General features: G+C 40.7%; 2 protein-coding genes across 3 annotated transcripts in view; one reads left to right on the top strand and one right to left on the bottom strand.

Moving 5' to 3' along the window:
- The window catches only part of LOC131685634 (G-patch domain and KOW motifs-containing protein), a 142,730-nt gene that overhangs the window by 12,659 nt on the left and 112,305 nt on the right, over window positions 1-17,766 (top strand). The gene's annotated exons all lie outside the window — the stretch shown is intronic.
- On the bottom strand, window positions 10,934-13,024 carry LOC131685635 (uncharacterized). Of its 2 annotated transcripts, XM_058969496.1 has the most exons (3): window positions 12,886-13,024; window positions 11,641-12,807; window positions 10,934-11,583 (listed from the first exon to the last, which is right to left on the bottom strand). In XM_058969496.1, exons 2-3 carry the CDS (start codon window positions 12,541-12,543, stop codon window positions 11,137-11,139), a joined length of 1,350 nt encoding a protein of 449 aa, XP_058825479.1. In that variant the 5' UTR covers window positions 12,544-12,807; window positions 12,886-13,024; the 3' UTR covers window positions 10,934-11,136. The 2 variants fall into 2 exon arrangements, with proteins under 2 accessions (XP_058825479.1, XP_058825480.1); XM_058969497.1 differs by lacking the exon at window positions 12,886-13,024 and having other exon boundaries at window positions 11,641-12,859.

Genomic DNA, 17,766 nt, shown 5'->3' with positions numbered 1-17,766 from the left:
GGGGTCATTTGACCGAATGGGGTCATTTGATCGAATGGGGTCATTTGATCGAATGGGGTCATTTGACCGAATGGGGTCATTTGACCGAATGGGGTCATTTGACCGAATGGGGTCATTTGACCGAATGGGGTCATTTGACCGAATGGGGTCATTTGACCGAATGGGGTCATTTGACCGAATGGGGTCATTTGACCGAATGGGGTCATTTGACCGAATGGGGTCATTTGACCGAATGGGGTCATTTGACCGAATGGGGTCATTTGTCCGAATGGGGTCATTTGACCGAATGGGGTCATTTGACCGAATGGGGTCATTTGACCGAATGGGGTCATTTGACCGAATGGGGTCATTTGACCGAATGGGGTCATTTGACCGAATGGGGTCATTTGACCGAATGGGGTCATTTGACCGAATGGGGTCATTTGACCGAATGGGGTCATTTGACCTAATGGGGTCATTTGACCTAATGGGGTCATTTGACCGAATGGGGTCATTTGACCGAATGGGGTCATTTGACCGAATGGGGTCATTTGACCGAATGGGGTCATTTGACCGAATGGGGTCATTTGACCGAATGGGGTCATTTGACCGAATGGGGTCATTTGACCGAATGGGGTCATTTGACCGAATGGGGTCATTTGACCGAATGGGGTCATTTGACCGAATGGGGTCATTTGACCGAATGGGGTCATTTGACCGAATGGGGTCATTTGACCGAATGGGGTCATTTGACCGAATGGGGTCATTTGACCGAATGGGGTCATTTGACCGAATGGGGTCATTTGACCGAATGGGGTCATTTGACCGAATGGGGTCATTTGACCGAATGGGGTCATTTGACCGAATGGGGTCATTTGACCGAATGGGGTCATTTGACCGAATGGGGTCATTTGACCGAATGGGGTCATTTGACCGAATGGGGTCATTTGACCGAATGGGGTCATTTGATCGAATGGGGTCATTTGATCGAATGGGGTCATTTGACCGAATGGGGTCATTTGACCGAATGGGGTCATTTGACCGAATGGGGTCATTTGACCGAATGGGGTCATTTGACCGAATGGGGTCATTTGACCGAATGGGGTCATTTGACCGAATGGGGTCATTTGACCGAATGGGGTCATTTGAACGAATGGGGTCATTTGACCGAATGGGGTCATTTGACCGAATGGGGTCATTTGACCGAATGGGGTCATTTGACCTAATGGGGTCATTTGACCGAATGGGGTCATTTGACCGAATGGGGTCATTTGACCGAATGGGGTCATTTGACCGAATGGGGTCATTTGACCGAATGGGGTCATTTGACCGAATGGGGTCATTTGACCGAATGGGGTCATTTGACCGAATGGGGTCATTTGACCGAATGGGGTCATTTGACCGAATGGGGTCATTTGACCGAATGGGGTCATTTGACCGAATGGGGTCATTTGACCGAATGGGGTCATTTGACCGAATGGGGTCATTTGACCGAATGGGGTCATTTGACCGAATGGGGTCATTTGACCGAATGGGGTCATTTGACCGAATGGGGTCATTTGACCGAATGGGGTCATTTGACCGAATGGGGTCATTTGACCGAATGGGGTCATTTGACCGAATGGGGTCATTTGACCGAATGGGGTCATTTGACCGAATGGTGTCATTTGACCGAATGGGGTCATTTGACCGAATGGGGTCATTTGACCGAATGGGGTCATTTGACCGAATGGGGTCATTTGACCGAATGGGGTCATTTGACCGAATGGGGTCATTTGACCGAATGGGGTCATTTGACCGAATGGGGTCATTTGACCGAATGGGATCATTTGACCGAATGGGGTCATTTGACCGAATGGGGTCATTTGACCGAATGGGGTCATTTGACCGAATGGGGTCATTTGACCGAATGGGGTCATTTGACCGAATGGGGTCATTTGACCGAATGGGGTCATTTGACCGAATGGGGTCATTTGACCGAATGGGGTCATTTGACCGAATGGGGTCATTTGACCGAATGGGGTCATTTGACCGAATGGGGTCATTTGACCGAATGGGGTCATTTGACCGAATGGGGTCATTTGACCGAATGGGGTCATTTGACCGAATGGGGTCATTTGACCGAATGGGGTCATTTGACCGAATGGGGTCATTTGACCGAATGGGGTCATTTGACCGAATGGGGTCATTTGACCGAATGGGGTCATTTGACCGAATGGGGTCATTTGATCGAATGGGGTCATTTGATCGAATGGGGTCATTTGACCGAATGGGGTCATTTGACCGAATGGGGTCATTTGACCGAATGGGGTCATTTGACCGAATGGGGTCATTTGACCGAATGGGGTCATTTGACCGAATGGGGTCATTTGACCGAATGGGGTCATTTGACCGAATGGGGTCATTTGAACGAATGGGGTCATTTGACCGAATGGGGTCATTTGACCGAATGGGGTCATTTGACCGAATGGGGTCATTTGACCTAATGGGGTCATTTGACCGAATGGGGTCATTTGACCGAATGGGGTCATTTGACCGAATGGGGTCATTTGACCGAATGGGGTCATTTGACCGAATGGGGTCATTTGACCGAATGGGGTCATTTGACCGAATGGGGTCATTTGACCGAATGGGGTCATTTGACCGAATGGGGTCATTTGACCGAATGGGGTCATTTGACCGAATGGGGTCATTTGACCGAATGGGGTCATTTGACCGAATGGGGTCATTTGACCGAATGGGGTCATTTGACCGAATGGGGTCATTTGACCGAATGGGGTCATTTGACCGAATGGGGTCATTTGACCGAATGGGGTCATTTGACCGAATGGGGTCATTTGACCGAATGGGGTCATTTGACCGAATGGGGTCATTTGACCGAATGGGGTCATTTGACCGAATGGGGTCATTTGACCGAATGGTGTCATTTGACCGAATGGGGTCATTTGACCGAATGGGGTCATTTGACCGAATGGGGTCATTTGACCGAATGGGGTCATTTGACCGAATGGGGTCATTTGACCGAATGGGGTCATTTGACCGAATGGGGTCATTTGACCGAATGGGGTCATTTGACCGAATGGGATCATTTGACCGAATGGGGTCATTTGACCGAATGGGGTCATTTGACCGAATGGGGTCATTTGACCGAATGGGGTCATTTGACCGAATGGGGTCATTTGACCGAATGGGGTCATTTGACCGAATGGGGTCATTTGACCGAATGGGGTCATTTGACCGAATGGGGTCTTTTGACCGAATGGGGTCATTTGACCGAATGGGGTCATTTGACCGAATGGGGTCATTTGACCGAATGGGGTCATTTGACCGAATGGAGTCATTTGACCGAATGGGGTCATTTGACTGAATGGGGTCATTTAACCGAATGGGGTCATTTGACCGAATGGGGTCATTTGACCGAATGGAGTCATTTGACCGAATGGGGTCATTTGACCGAATGGGGTCATTTGACCGAATGGGGTCTTTTGACCGAATGGGGTCTTTTGACCGAATGGGGTCTTTTGACCGAATGGGATCTTTTGACCGAATGGGGTCATTTGACCGAATGGGGTCATTTGACCGAATGGGGTCATTTGACCGAATGGGGTCATTTGACCGAATGGGGTCATTTGACCGAATGGGGTCATTTGACCGAATGGGGTCATTTGACCGAATGGGGTCATTTGACCGAATGGGGTCATTTGACCGAATGGGGTCATTTGACCGAATGGGGTCATTTGACCGAATGGGGTCATTTGACCGAATGGGGTCATTTGACCGAATGGGGTCATTTGACCGAATGGGGTCATTTGACCGAATGGGGTCATTTGACCGAATGGGGTCATTTGACCGAATGGGGTCATTTGACCGAATGGGGTCATTTGACCGAATGGGGTCATTTGACCGAATGGGGTCATTTGACCGAATGGGGTCATTTGACCGAATGGGGTCATTTGACCGAATGGGGTCATTTGACCGAATGGGGTCATTTGACCGTATGGGGTCATTTGACCGAATGGGGTCATTTGACCGAATGGGGCCATTTGACCGAATGGGGTCATTTGACCGAATGGGGTCATTTGACCGAATGGGGTCATTTGACCGAATGGGGTCATTTGACCGAATGGAATCATTTGACCGAATGGGGTCATTTGACCGAATGGGGTCATTTGACCGAATGGGGTCATTTGACCGTATGGGGTCATTTGACCGAATGGGGTCATTTGACCGAATGGGGCCATTTGACCGAATGGGGTCATTTGACCGAATGGGGTCATTTGACCGAATGGGGTCATTTGACCGAATGGGGTCATTTGACCGAATGGAATCATTTGACCGAATGGGGTCATTTGTCCGAATGGTATTCATCTGCCAAAATTAATGTTACAGAATGACGCTTCCGCGAATATGTACAACAGTCAGAAAGTCTTGCGGTTTACTACACGCAGAAAAAAAAATTGGTGGGTTCAATAAAAATATGGATTAAATTTAATAAAGAAAATTATTGGTCGGGAGACAATAAATTTATTTATTGAATTCAATAGAATTTGTTTATTGTTTCAATAAAAAAAGTTATTTTTGCATTTTCTAATAAGTATTTTATTGAAATTAAAACAAAATTACTGAAATTAAAAACAGTTTTTATTGAAAGCAAAAATTTATTGTTGTTGCAATAAAAATGTTGTCAGACCAATACGTTTGTTGTTTGAAGTAATAAACAATAAATGATAGTATTCAATAACACATATTTTTTATTTAAATATGCTTAATTTTTCTGCGTGTAAGAAATCGAGGAGATCCAAGGACAAGTTTCGCACATTGTGACGGTTTCCTGGTCAGTAAGGATGCGGCTTCTTGATACCTTAACTGTTGCTTGCGGCTGCTCATACTTCCGCACCTGACGACTACAAAACACGAAACGAAGAATTTTCTTACAAACAATTTCTTTTATGAGTAACCAACGTTTATAGTCATCTACTGGGCGGTGTTTACAAGATAATACATTGAAGACCTTTTTTATCAGCCCCTTGGTGAATTTTAGGCAGATAAAATCGGGACATATATTTTTCTTTCTTTTTAAGAAACCGAAGCTCTTAAAATATTCTTCTTTGGTCTCTAGATATAGCCTTATAGCATTTTCTGATTATTTAGCTTAAACTTCCCTTAAGGGGGTCTGACAGTGCAAAATAAAAAAAGAAAATTATTTTGCGTATTTCGGATCTCCAATAAATATGCTCAAGAAAGGATTTACTCGAATTCAATTTGGTTCGTCTGCTAGAGCCCATCAAACTACCAACTATCAATTTTCATATGAAGCTGATAAAATCGGGTCAAAAGCTGATAAAATCGGGCGTAGACAAAATCGGAGGCTGATAAAATCGGGTCTTCACTGTAATAGGTTCGCTGGTCGGTCAAGTGTACGGATCAATCATGATCGCTTTTAGTCCTTTTTTGTTAATTAAAGTAGGGTTACTGCGCCCTAATTCATCCTAGCTCCTCTTTTCATCCCACCCATTTGAACTCATTACTTAGAGCAGTGTCTGCCATCTCAATTCAACGCATTTGCTCAAAGGGTAGGATGCATAAGGGTTCGTTGTACTCGACTTTTCGCTCCGTTCTAGCAACTTAGGTCCATACATTCAGTTGCACCAATCAAAAAATAAAGCTCATACCAACTAGACAACAGCTTCCATGACGACATGACCGGGAACTCTAGTGATATGAAAGATCTCTCTTTCTTCTAGCATCTGAGCCGTACACCAAAAACTAGCATTCAAATTCACAGTCCGCGCGCGATTGTTCTAGAACATACGCGAATATGCGAAAGGCACGCGGTTTTAACATAGAATTTATACACACGAAGTTACATACACGTTAGCACTTGCGACATACAAACGCACACGCGATCGAATGTGTTAACGTAGAAATGCTCGAGCCCTTCGCGATGATACACGCGATCGCGAGTCCCTACGCCCGCACATACTTGAATACCGTACAATGAATATCACATTCAGAATCACGGCCCGCTACAATTGGCCTAAAACAGTGTTTCTGTGGGCGTCATTGCCTGTGTCATCTGCAATTGTAGTGTGTAATTCTGACGGGGAGCCCTACCGGGAACCTAGCTCTACAGCTCCAGTAGAACAACTCTCGAAAAAAAAAGAAATAATGGAATATTTCTTTAATGACATAAACTCTTTTCAGTGGGAATCTTGATTAAGAGGTTACATACCTTTTTGTGATAAAAATGTCAGGAAAGTTTGAATTTTGCGTAAAGGCATAAATCAATGATTTCATTACATCAAACTTATAGTATTTTGGTAGCACATTTTTCAGTGAAATAAGCAAGCATAAGTTTGTAAAAATATATTGATAATTGGCGGAGTTATGGCTTTTTCCCCGAAATCCTTTTTTTATTTAAGAGGTTTGCGGTAATCACGATTGAAGACCAATAGATCATCTAAAATCCCAAAAGGGACCATCCATAAATGAGGTAACATTATATAAGGGAGGGGGAGTTTTGTATTTTGTGATGATGTATGACGACAGGAGTAGGGGGTCATTTAATGCTACGCAGCTTTTTTAAAGGGAACAGGGATTGATATGATGTCACGGCAACCTTACCCGTTTCATCTAACATATTTTTTAAAAATTTTTCGGGATCAAGGGGAGGGGGGTAGGGATACCGTCAAGCTACGTAATTACCAGGAGGTATTTAGAAATTTGTGACGAAATGCTACGATGGGGGAGGGGGATGTTATAAATCACTCAAAAATGCTACGTCATTTATGGATGATCCCAAACTCAAAAAATTCCATTAGTGTAGGAGTTTTCCTCGTACCTTAACGATTAGTTGAATAAATAATAATTGTTTCCTGCATTCAAGAACGTTTCTAGTAAAAAATCGCTGTTTTAAGCTCTAAAAATTGTATTAAAAAATTCTTATCCAAGAAACAAAAATTTGTGCATAATAAGGAATCGTTAAAGTACCAGAAAAATTAATAATGATCAGTTGAAAAAAAAAAAATTAAGAAAATCGATTGAGTAGTTTTTCGGCAATCGTGATCACGGAAAAACCATTTTTAGTAAAACGACATTTCGAGATAATCGAGTTTAAAATTTCAAATTACCACTGCTCTTGGTAGACGAAACGCGCTTGGAAGCGCTGTAACTTTTGATCTATTTCTCGGATCTCTATAAAAATTTGGCAAAACATTCTCAAGGAGTTGAACTTTTATTTGAAGTAATACAAAAATTTCGATTTTATGAAGATTGAAAAGGTATGTAACCCCTTAATAAAAATATACTTAGTTGCTAAATTAGACAATATCTTCTCACAAACTGAGTTTTATTGGATTCTGAGATGATCCCTTAAAATCACTATTTTTCATTTATCATTTCATGCATTGACTTATCGCAAATACTTTGTTTGCAGCACTTTTGGAACTTTGCATGGCGTATATTTTTGCCGAAGTAACAAAGTTATTATCTCGTTTATTTCAAAAGCTATAAACGATTTTTCTTGAAAAATACACCATTTTAAAAAACTAATTAATTTTTTACAGAAGTAACGCTCCCGCAGTTTTTTCACTAAAAACTGCAAAAGTTCCAATCTTTCAAATGAAATTAAAAGATTGAAAATCCATTTGAAATCTTGGAAGATATATGAAGAAAACCATTTTTGTTTTGAAAATCGCCTGAAACTATGCAAAGAGGGGGGGAAGGGGAGGAGTTGCTTCTCTAATCTTCCGGTCATCACATCGCATGCTTTGGTATACTTAGTATGTATAACAAACATGAAGATGTGACACAAGGTGCCAAGAGCGCACTAAAATCCTGTCAATCCTATTTCTCATTGGATTGTCTGCTCTAAATATATCACCAGGGGATCATTCATAAATGATGTTGGATATTGACAATAAGAAGCGTCACGTAACGAGATAAAAAACTAAAAATGAATTTTAGACGTATCAGCGGATCAGGGATAAAAAAACGTACAACATTGTTTATGAATGGCCCCCAAACAAAGAATATTCCATAACGAATATCACGTAACATCGGTGACAGAGCATTGGGATCAAGGCCAAGTCCCCCCTGGGTCGTGCGAAACTGAGAAGCAACATCAATTTAGGCACAGATAGCACACTTCCATTTATTTTCATTATGTTTTGTTTTGTCTTTTCATTTGTTTCTCCTGCTACGATGTGTGTGGGAGAGCGGGACGGCCAAGGAAACGGAAAGCCAGTGGCACAAACAGATCAGGAACAGGAGGGAGGACTGCGAACAGGGAAATCGACAACAGAGGAGAAATCGTTTATTTATTTATTATAGCTACGATACTAATCACAATTGTTTTGCTTTTCTTGTTTCGTTTCAGCAAACCAAAATCTATACGGACTAGCACATACGAACAGTTAGGCTTTGTAGGTTCTCATCTTGAGAAATGACAATGACACTGTACGAGGTGGTGCTGGGCCTGTGGCCTTCGACTGGCATGGTCCATTCTCATTGATTCGGAAGTCTTCTTGGCTGGTTGGTAGATATGTGCTCCTACTTGCAAGTTGATCAATTCGCTTGGGAGGGGGACATGTGGATCCTACTAGTTGTCGACTCTTTTGATCGTGAGTATGAGGCTGGTTCAGGAAAGGAGTGCAGGACTGGCACCTAAGAGATAGTTAATTATTCAGGACTTGTTCTTATGATTACTAAACTCGACCAAGCACACCGGCTCTCAGAAATGATAAGCAACCCTTTTGGGTCGGTGTGGTCTATTCGAGTCGAACCAGGCGGACATTCGGTTCGAGCAAACTTTATGGTTAATAGTGGATAAATATTTCTTATGCCTTTATTGGCAGAGATTCTTTTGCGAAATCCTAAAATACCTTCACTGGTATAGCTACTCAGGATAATAATAATAGAAGAATTAAGGGTTTGCCTGGTCCATAATGTAATGAATATGTATATTGACTGGAACAGGGATAATCGAGTTATGTTATAAGATAGAGAAGAAACAGCACAGTTGAAGGAAAAGTATTCGCGAGTAAGGACTAATACTGCTAGTATGTTTACCGTTTCAATTAATAGTCGATTGATCTGCTTCGGACCTAGCAGACAAAAAGGAGATTAGGAAGAGACAGAAGCGGATTCAATGCGAAATTTGCCAATATGACGTTGACCCCAAGGCGATGGTAGGATGATTTTCCATAGGATGACAGACTAGATGACACGACGTTACACGCTCTGAACTTGCGCCAAATAGTTTGTATTCGATTGATCCGCTTCTGACCTAGGGGACCCATGAGGAGATCAGGAAGAAAATAGAAGCGGAATCAATGTGAAGTTTTAATTGCATCACTGACGACTTAGCACGCGTTGTTAGGAGCAGGATACATTGGACCAGACAAAATAGAGAACTTGACGTTACGTTAAGCTGCAGTCCCATCTGCCCGATAAAAAAAAAAAAAATTAATCACAATTATTTTGCTTTTCTTGTCTCGTTTCAGCAAACCAAAATCTCTTTACTATCTCTTCATTTTCTGTCTCCAACTATCCTCTATGTAATGTATCTGAAACTTGTGGGACTGGTTAACAGCCGGCGCCTGCTTGTGGAAGAAACTGGTGTGCTATACGGACTAGCACATACGAACAGTTAGGCTTTGTAGGTCCTCATCTTGACAGAGTCTAGATGGGCGGATGAACGTCTGCCAGGGTGTGGGCTGAGAAATGACAATGACAATGACAAAATCGCCTGAAACTATGCAAAGAAAAGAGATAAAAACTTCATTGCTTCGGCAAGAATATGCATTTACAAAAGTTCTTAAAACATCTGGAACAAAGTATTCGCGAGAAATTAACACATAAAAAGATATTAATAGAAAACTAATTTTTCAAGAGCCACCCTACCTTAAATATTGCAAAAATCATTAGAGATAGTTGTATAGTTTCTTCAGAAAAGTTGCTTCAATTTGATTGATTTTTAACTTTGTAGAACATTATGTAGCTGAATTTTAAATATCCGAAAAGTTGATAGTTTGAACACCCTAACCACAAGCACCACCATAATTAAACTAATATACAAAAATCGGAAAGAAAATTTTCAGAAAGTTTGCCTAAGATACTATATATCTAAAATTAGCGGTTTGTGCGCTAACAGTTTTGCCTCCCTAAATACAGTTTTGGGGCCATAGTGCACTGGTATTAAGAAAGGAGTCGAGTACTGAAGCTGTTTGCTGCAAACAGTTTGCATTGAAGTCGCATCACCCAATGGTTCCATTACAATCATCGCCGCCTACTGTCCATTGAAGTTCAAAAAGTCAGATAGTAGTACAGTAGGGTAAGAGTATACTGCCCTACTGTGACGAAAAAAATCCGCACGCTATGTTTGCCTGAGCGTGGTGAACGATTACGCTTCGTTGCCGCATGGTGTTCGGATTTTTTTTGTCAGAGTTGGTCAGCTTAGGTAAGAACACTAAATACAAAAGTTCCAAAAGAGCCAATTCGATGTAAGTTCCCACTATTTCTCTTTAAGCTGGAAGAAAGAGGCGGATTTTGTTGAACTATTTTGAGAAACTTAGTACCCATCTTAATTTTTTAGAGGACTTGAAACTATGTGTGCGTTTAGAATTATTCAATTTTTCACATCTAGTAATCACCGGACAAAATGCCCCACTTAGTATTAGATGGTATATTTTATTATTAAAAATTGAGATTTTTTCGGTACGGAGACATACTGGGCAGCGAAGATCCTTCGGGAGATTCTTTTTTATTCCCTACTACTGCCTGGATGACAGAACACTGCACTCGCATAAAGTATTGCTGGGTCACGAAATACCGTGACGTTTGGTGCCAGATGGCAAAGGCGGCAGAGGTCGAACTCGAGAAAAATTAGGGTGGCGCATGCCGACCACTTGCTTGTTCAAGTGCCAAAGCCAGAGCAAAAACAAAACTCCAAGTGTTTTAATTTGATCTATGAATTTATTTTTTTCAAAACTAAAAATCAATTTTCTAAAATTTACCTTGAGTTTCGATCTATGTATGAATTGGTTGGTCTGAATTTTTAAAAATAATTTAGCTCACATAACTTTTTTTTAACATTACACATTTGCCGCAGCACATATAAGAATTTTTTAGAACTATCTCCCCCTCAATAAGCCGTATCTACAGGTAACCCAACCTAACGACATCTCTTATTATCCCGGCCATTCGCTTTCGGTACCGTTCGAACGCATTCGCTTCGGTTCCGAAGTCGTACTTGACGTGTTCTTCTGTTTCGAGTCTTCTCATGTACTCATCCTGATCCGGCAAATCCTCGCTGGCCGTACACATCATAGGCACTACTATGAATCCCATCAACATTCCGAAGCGTCCGTATTTTTGCCACTGAGCCTGATATACGTCCCGAGGATATTGACGCTTCACATCGCCACCCAATCGGGCAAGTTGCTCGCTCAACGAATTGTAGTAGGTGTCCTGCAGTTGCTCGAAGTGTTTTGCACGTATCTTTTCATCGGTGCTAATGAAGAGAAAGTAGGATAGGTCCAAAATGGGGCAAACGTAGCGACAGAGCTGCCAGTCGATTAGCCGGATGTCAGTTGGGGTTGGATCCTAGAAAAATAAAAAAATAAATTTACTAAAACATAATCGGTTAGATAGAAGACTTACCTTTCCGTCGTATTTAAACATCGTATTGTTGACCCAGCAGTCTCCGTGTCCTATCACCGCGTACGGTTCTGCATCTTCCGCGTTTACGCACGCCACGTATTGATCCGTTACATTCCCCTTCAACCGTTCCATTGCTTCTTTCGCTTCGACGTCCTCCTCGGTCAAAATTCCGGACGCTCGTTCGTGCGTTTCAATAAAAACTTTATCTATTGTCCTCTTAGGATCCATATCGAGCAACATCTTCATGGGATCGTTGAACGTCCTAAACTGGGCAAACAGTTCCGGTTGTTGATCTTTCATTGCAAACGAAACAGCATGCAGTTTGCCCAATTGCTCCATTACCAGGCGACAATGTGGGAAATCAACTGGTTCAAACTTATTCAACATGCGAAAGTTACTCTCCCTCAGATCCTCCATGATAACTACAGCTTCTAACTTTTCCAGATTACAGGTGGCATAGTAACACTTCGGAGCACGAAAGAATCCGTCATCTTTCCCGCTTCCGGTGCCCTTTTCGGCTTGAAATTTGTCCAGTGCCGGCAGTAGCTTATCGTAAACCATAACCTCCCGGTGGTACAACCTCATGGTTTGCTGCCGGCGAAGCTCACTGTCCGGAAGGCCTTTCACCAGCACGACCATTTGTTCGCGGCCTTCCTCGCGGATAAGCGCCCTACATAGCTTTCCCATGATACCATCGCCCTTGTTGCAACCGGGTTCCAATGCGATCCGATAGCGTCCCTCGGTGAAACCCTGCTCGGTTGCTATTTTTTTCAAGCTTGCCTGCACGTACTCCGGTTGTTCGTCCATTGTTTTTGCAAGTTTATTGTTGTGGATCTTTTTGAACGCTGACAGAAAATTGTTTGTGAAGCGGGAATTCAGCAAGCCACGCTTTGCGGTTAACATTTAAACAATATCGACACACGTGAGATTAGAGGACGATGGTTTACACGACAGTTTCCACTCAAAAACGTTTAATTGGTGTGATGGAAACAATACGGTACCTTCCTATACAAACTCGGTTTTAACGATGGCTGCCGAGTCGGTGACCTTTTTAGATATTTTACAGCGTGTTGCTATCTGTTTTTCCAAGATAACCTTCAATATGGCTATCGCGGTGTTTTATAGATTATTAATATTATCCAATCAACGACTTGAAATGCTGATTTTCTGTTGGTACCAGAGTATGTTAGAGTAGGTTAGTGGTTACAAAAGTACTACAAAAATGTCAGCTTCGTGTGAACCTACCATGGCCGGGATCCAAAATCGAAATCAGCACAATCTGTGCCGAATAATCCACTCTCTCTCATTGTCCGGATCGGAGCAATGACCGAGTACTTACACAACTATGAACTGATTGTATTTGTTCGTTAAAATACTCAGATATTGCAGATTATTTGTTCTTATCAACGCTCATCGATCTGATGCATTGGGCTAACAGACACGATAAAATTGTTTGGATGTAATGTAACAATTAGGGATGTCCAGTAATGGTGCGATTAATCGATCTCTCGCGATTACAGCTATGGAAATCGAATATTTTTTAATCGATTAGTAAATGTTGATAATCGAAGTAATCGATTGATTTATCTCCATTTGTGCCCAAAAATGAGAATTATTGTTTATTTTAAATAATTATACCAAGGCTTTTCATACAGTTTTTAAACGGTTTTTTTGTTCTCAATAAACACGGTTTTTCGCAAAATTAAGTCCTTTTGACTTTGACGATTTTTTAACAACTTTTACAAGTTTTTACACAAATTTTGCAATTAACACGGTTTTGCCTTTCTCATATGAAGAAAGGCTATGCAATCACTCCAAAAATCGATTTTCCAACCGAGGCCCGGAGAGCCGAGTGTCATATACCATTCGATTCAGTTCGTCGAGATCGCAAAATGTCTGTGTGTATGCGTATGTATGTGTGTGTGTGTCAAATAATGTCACTCAATTTTCTCAGAGATGGCCGAACCGATTTGCACAAAGTCAGTTTCAAATGAACGGTATAACGCTCCCATAGGACGCTATTGAATTTTTAGTTGATCCGACTTCCGTTTCCGGAGTTACGGGTTGAAGAGTGTGGTCACACAGCAAATTCCCATATAAACTATGATGTATGAATGATGTAATACATATTCAAATACGTTCAACATTACTTAGATTTGCGGGTCTAGATCGCTAATGACTAAGCTGACCAACTGTGGGCTAAGAAAAATCCGTACACATTTCATTTCAAAATTTAGAACACAGAGATTGATTTCTAAGACTGTTTAGTGTTTCTCTTGTTTACTATATTTTACTACAGGCAATGGAATTTTTAACAATGATTTTAGGGGTTGGCATAGCGTAGTTGGTAAATCGATTGGTTCGATTCCCAATCCCGCACAGAAGGTTACAGTTTTTTCAAAAGAGATACCTACCACGAAAAAAGAGGCAAATGACCCTAATGTTAAAACCTCTATAATCGAAATATTTTCTGGATTCAATGTAAGTAAGCACAAAAATTATATGCCAGAGTTTCCTGTTGTAGAGTCTTGATCAAATTCCTTCATGTACATTTGTTCTTTAATTTGCAGTTATAATTTATGGAACCAAACTATATTTAGTTTACCATCTAAGTCTAGTTCGACCATTCCGAGACATCGTTTCGTTCTTCGCATTATGTTTTTAAAAAATCCTGAAAAAATACCTTCTTTTTAACATTCTTCATGTTAAGTTCACGACGAACTGAAATTTCTTGCCATTCAGGAAGGTTCTTTGAAATTATATGGGTTTCTGTAGAAAATTAGATATTCCGATCGAAATGAATTTACGAAATTATAACAGACTGTTGCTCAGCACATTGGATAAAATAATTAGGTTTCGAATTTAAATATCCACGACCATCCAATCCCGGGATTATGAATTTTGATTAGAATCTTAGTACAGAGACCAAAGACCCAAAACGTGCACAGATTTTTTTTTCAGATTCAAATTTTGGAATAAAAAGGATGTATTCTATACTTCAAATTCACAAAAACAGCTGTTCGTAAGAACAGAGTTCTATACAAATAGACAAATTAAAAATAAAATGCTTATGCGTTTCGAATTCATCTCATCAGTACATGCACGGTTGGATCTTCTTTCTTTCTTCGTTCCAACTGAGAACTCTGGCTTTTGATTTGAAGTTGCACACAGTTTTCACGTTTTATGCAGTTGCCGTTATTGCCTGAACAAGTGTCACAAAGTTGGCAACCATTTGGGGATCAGGCAACGGAATTGAAGACTGTGTATTGGTATTAATTGTCAGAGATGAGTTTCCTTAACGACTGCTGTTACGTTTTATGATAGTGAGCCGTTTCATCATAGAATATGGAGGTAGGAATCTGTCATTGATAACTGCAAAGCATTATTTGTAAAATAATACTGTCGTGTTTTGTATTGTCGGATCAGGTAGGAAGGACGCAATCTTACCGTGTAATCACCATTGAAATAATCGAGGCATAATTAGTTTTTTCATGTATCCTTTGTAACGATTCCACTTTTCTGTACAGCGATACTTTTAAAGACCGTATCACAAGTTCGAGGTGCCGTATCGGGCAATTGAATCTTGATTTTATCCATAAACACGAGGATATTGAATTTTATTATAGTGCGATATTCACGATCAACGACATGTTGTAGATTGTTCTGCAAAATGATTTTGTTTGCCTGGCACAATCTATCGAAAATTATCATTATTGAATGCCTGATATGATGACATCTGATAGAGGTGACTTTCGCAAGGCTAGGCTATGAAACCTGTAACTAAATATTCCAAAAACTCGGGCTAATACGGAAAGACTCGAAGTCCGTTCTTTGACCAGAGTTCCACTTTTGTTTTTAATATTCACATATCTCGACACTAAACGATCACTTCGGCAAGAATTAAAATATTACAACGATTGTTGTTCAAATTGGCACTTCCCGACAGATTTTACAATACAGTAATTCCTCCAAGATTCACCCAAAAATCTTTAAAATCGCGAACGATCATCCTCGATACAGTTGAAACATTAGACGTTTTAGCAGCATGGGTTCTGAGCATTTTGCACGCAAAGCATTTTGATTCAAGCGCAACACTTTCAAAGGCCCTAAGAATTTTTGCAGGCATCGTTTAAAAAAAATGTGTTTCGAGATCTGTACTTTGCACAGCAAAACACTCCGAGAAAATATTGCAGGGAATATTTTCTTCTTCGCAAAAAACAAATGCTGTATAAAAAATTGTGAATTTATCAAAAAATTAAAAAAATTTATTATAAACTAAAACTACAAAAAAACTCATTTTTTAAAAAGTTTTATTTTTTGGTAAAGAAAGTCTGAAGAGAATGAAAATATATTAAATGCATCGCGGAGAAGTAATTGGTGAAAATGTTTTTCTTGCAACTGCTTTAAATATGTTCCTAAATTTCATACTAACTGGCAGACAAAAACATAATTTTATTACAGAATACGATTCTCATAGATATTTTAAATTTTATTATCTTGCTTTCTATTTCGAGAGTATTCCTACTGGAGCTGTAGAGCTGAGTTCACAGAAGGGCTCCCGATCAGAATCATTCATCACTGCTTCAGTCCAATTGCAGCAGGCCGTCATTCTGATTGTGATATCGACTGTACGGTTCAGTTGTACAGTGGAATGAACTTGACGATCGCGTTGGAATCGGATTAGAAGTGCTGTAGGGGTTACTAAATCATTGGGGTCGTTTTTGTGTTTATGAAATCTTGGGCGTAGTTGTACATGGATGATCGCGATTGTATGTTCGTCTTTGTGTACCCTCGCGAAGGGCTCGAGCGTTTGGATGTTATTGTGTTCGATTGCGTGCGCGTTTGTTTGTCGCGTAGATGTTTGTGTGCCGCGTGTGCTAGCGTATCATTTCGTATGCTTAAATTCGATTTTAAAAACGGGTGTCCATTCACATATTTGCGTGTGTTCTTGGATGATCGCACGGACCGTTAATGTAATACTTAATTTTCAGTTTATGGTTCAGATGCTAGAAGAGAGTGTGTTCTCTATCACTATCAACTCTATCACTAGAGTTCCCGGTCATGTCGCCATGGAACGTATTGTCAAGTAGATATTAGCGTCATTTTTTCTGATTAGTCCAGCTGAGGGCGACCTAGGCGGCTAGGGCCGAGAGGAAGATTTTCCGGACATAACCAATTCATGATCGCCCGAACACAAGCGTATGTAGGCTCATTCTTCAGACCGCGTTTGTAAATTTATAAGTGCTAGAACGTTCACTTAGTCACCGGAGTGATATCCTGTTTGTATGATCGTATATACATTCGGTTTTATAACCGTGTGGCTAGACGCATATTTGCGTGTATTTTTGAACGATCGCGGATCCTGAATCTGATACTTAATTTGCAATGTATAGTTCATATCCTAGAAGAGAGTGAGTTCTCCCATATTACTAGAGGCTCCGGTTATGGCCAAAGAGGCATCCACGTAATATAAAATCACCCCAATAACTGAAATAGAAGTAACAAATCTCATCACAACAACATACAGCAGTAAATATGGACGGTTTTTGATACAAACGAGCCTGATATATAACACAATTCCTATTATGCCGCTATTCTATTATGTATCGCTGAGGTTTCTATTTTTGGGTTGTAACCGGGTTTTTTCCCAAATCATTTTAACCCGGCCGAAACCTGTTTTTTCGATTGATCGACTATAGAATGTTTGTTTAGCGCTTTTCTAAGAATCTTGTATTTAGATTTGAGCGACCGAAAATTAAAATCGCAAGGATAGAACATGCTTTGTAAAACCCACTTCAACTATCTTAAAATGGTAAGATCGAATATAAACATCAAGCATAAAAATCGGACAGAGATCCTTCAGCATGAGAATCACTTAGAAAATTCTCACTCGAAAAAATTTGCAACCTCCAGCATAATTGGCTTGTGGCTAAATCCGTATAACGTTACATTCAAGATTGAAAGTCGGATGAAGAAGATTCCTTTGTAAGAACCCAATATATTTATTACGGATTTTATACCGGTTTTTTAATCGACTGTTACATGGAAGAGCTTCTTTTAGCTTCCAATTTTAACATTCTAATATATTTAAAGCAGTTACCCTAATAAAAATCAGAATAATCATGT

Source organism: Topomyia yanbarensis, chromosome 2, assembly GCF_030247195.1.
Source record: "Topomyia yanbarensis strain Yona2022 chromosome 2, ASM3024719v1, whole genome shotgun sequence".
Taxonomy (NCBI): domain Eukaryota; kingdom Metazoa; phylum Arthropoda; class Insecta; order Diptera; family Culicidae; genus Topomyia; species Topomyia yanbarensis.
Note: the sequence above shows the minus strand (reverse complement) of the source record. Positions and strands in the feature narration are given on the sequence as shown.

Excerpts from the sequence above, each read along its gene's own strand:
- LOC131685635 (XM_058969496.1), bottom strand. The coding sequence starts at position 12,543 with ATGTTAACCGCAAAGCGTGGCTTGCTGAATTCCCGCTTCACAAACAAT. Across the intron at positions 11,584-11,640 it reads TGTTTAAATACGACGGAAAG|GATCCAACCCCAACTGACAT; the intron begins GTAAGTCTTCTA and ends TTATTTTTCTAG.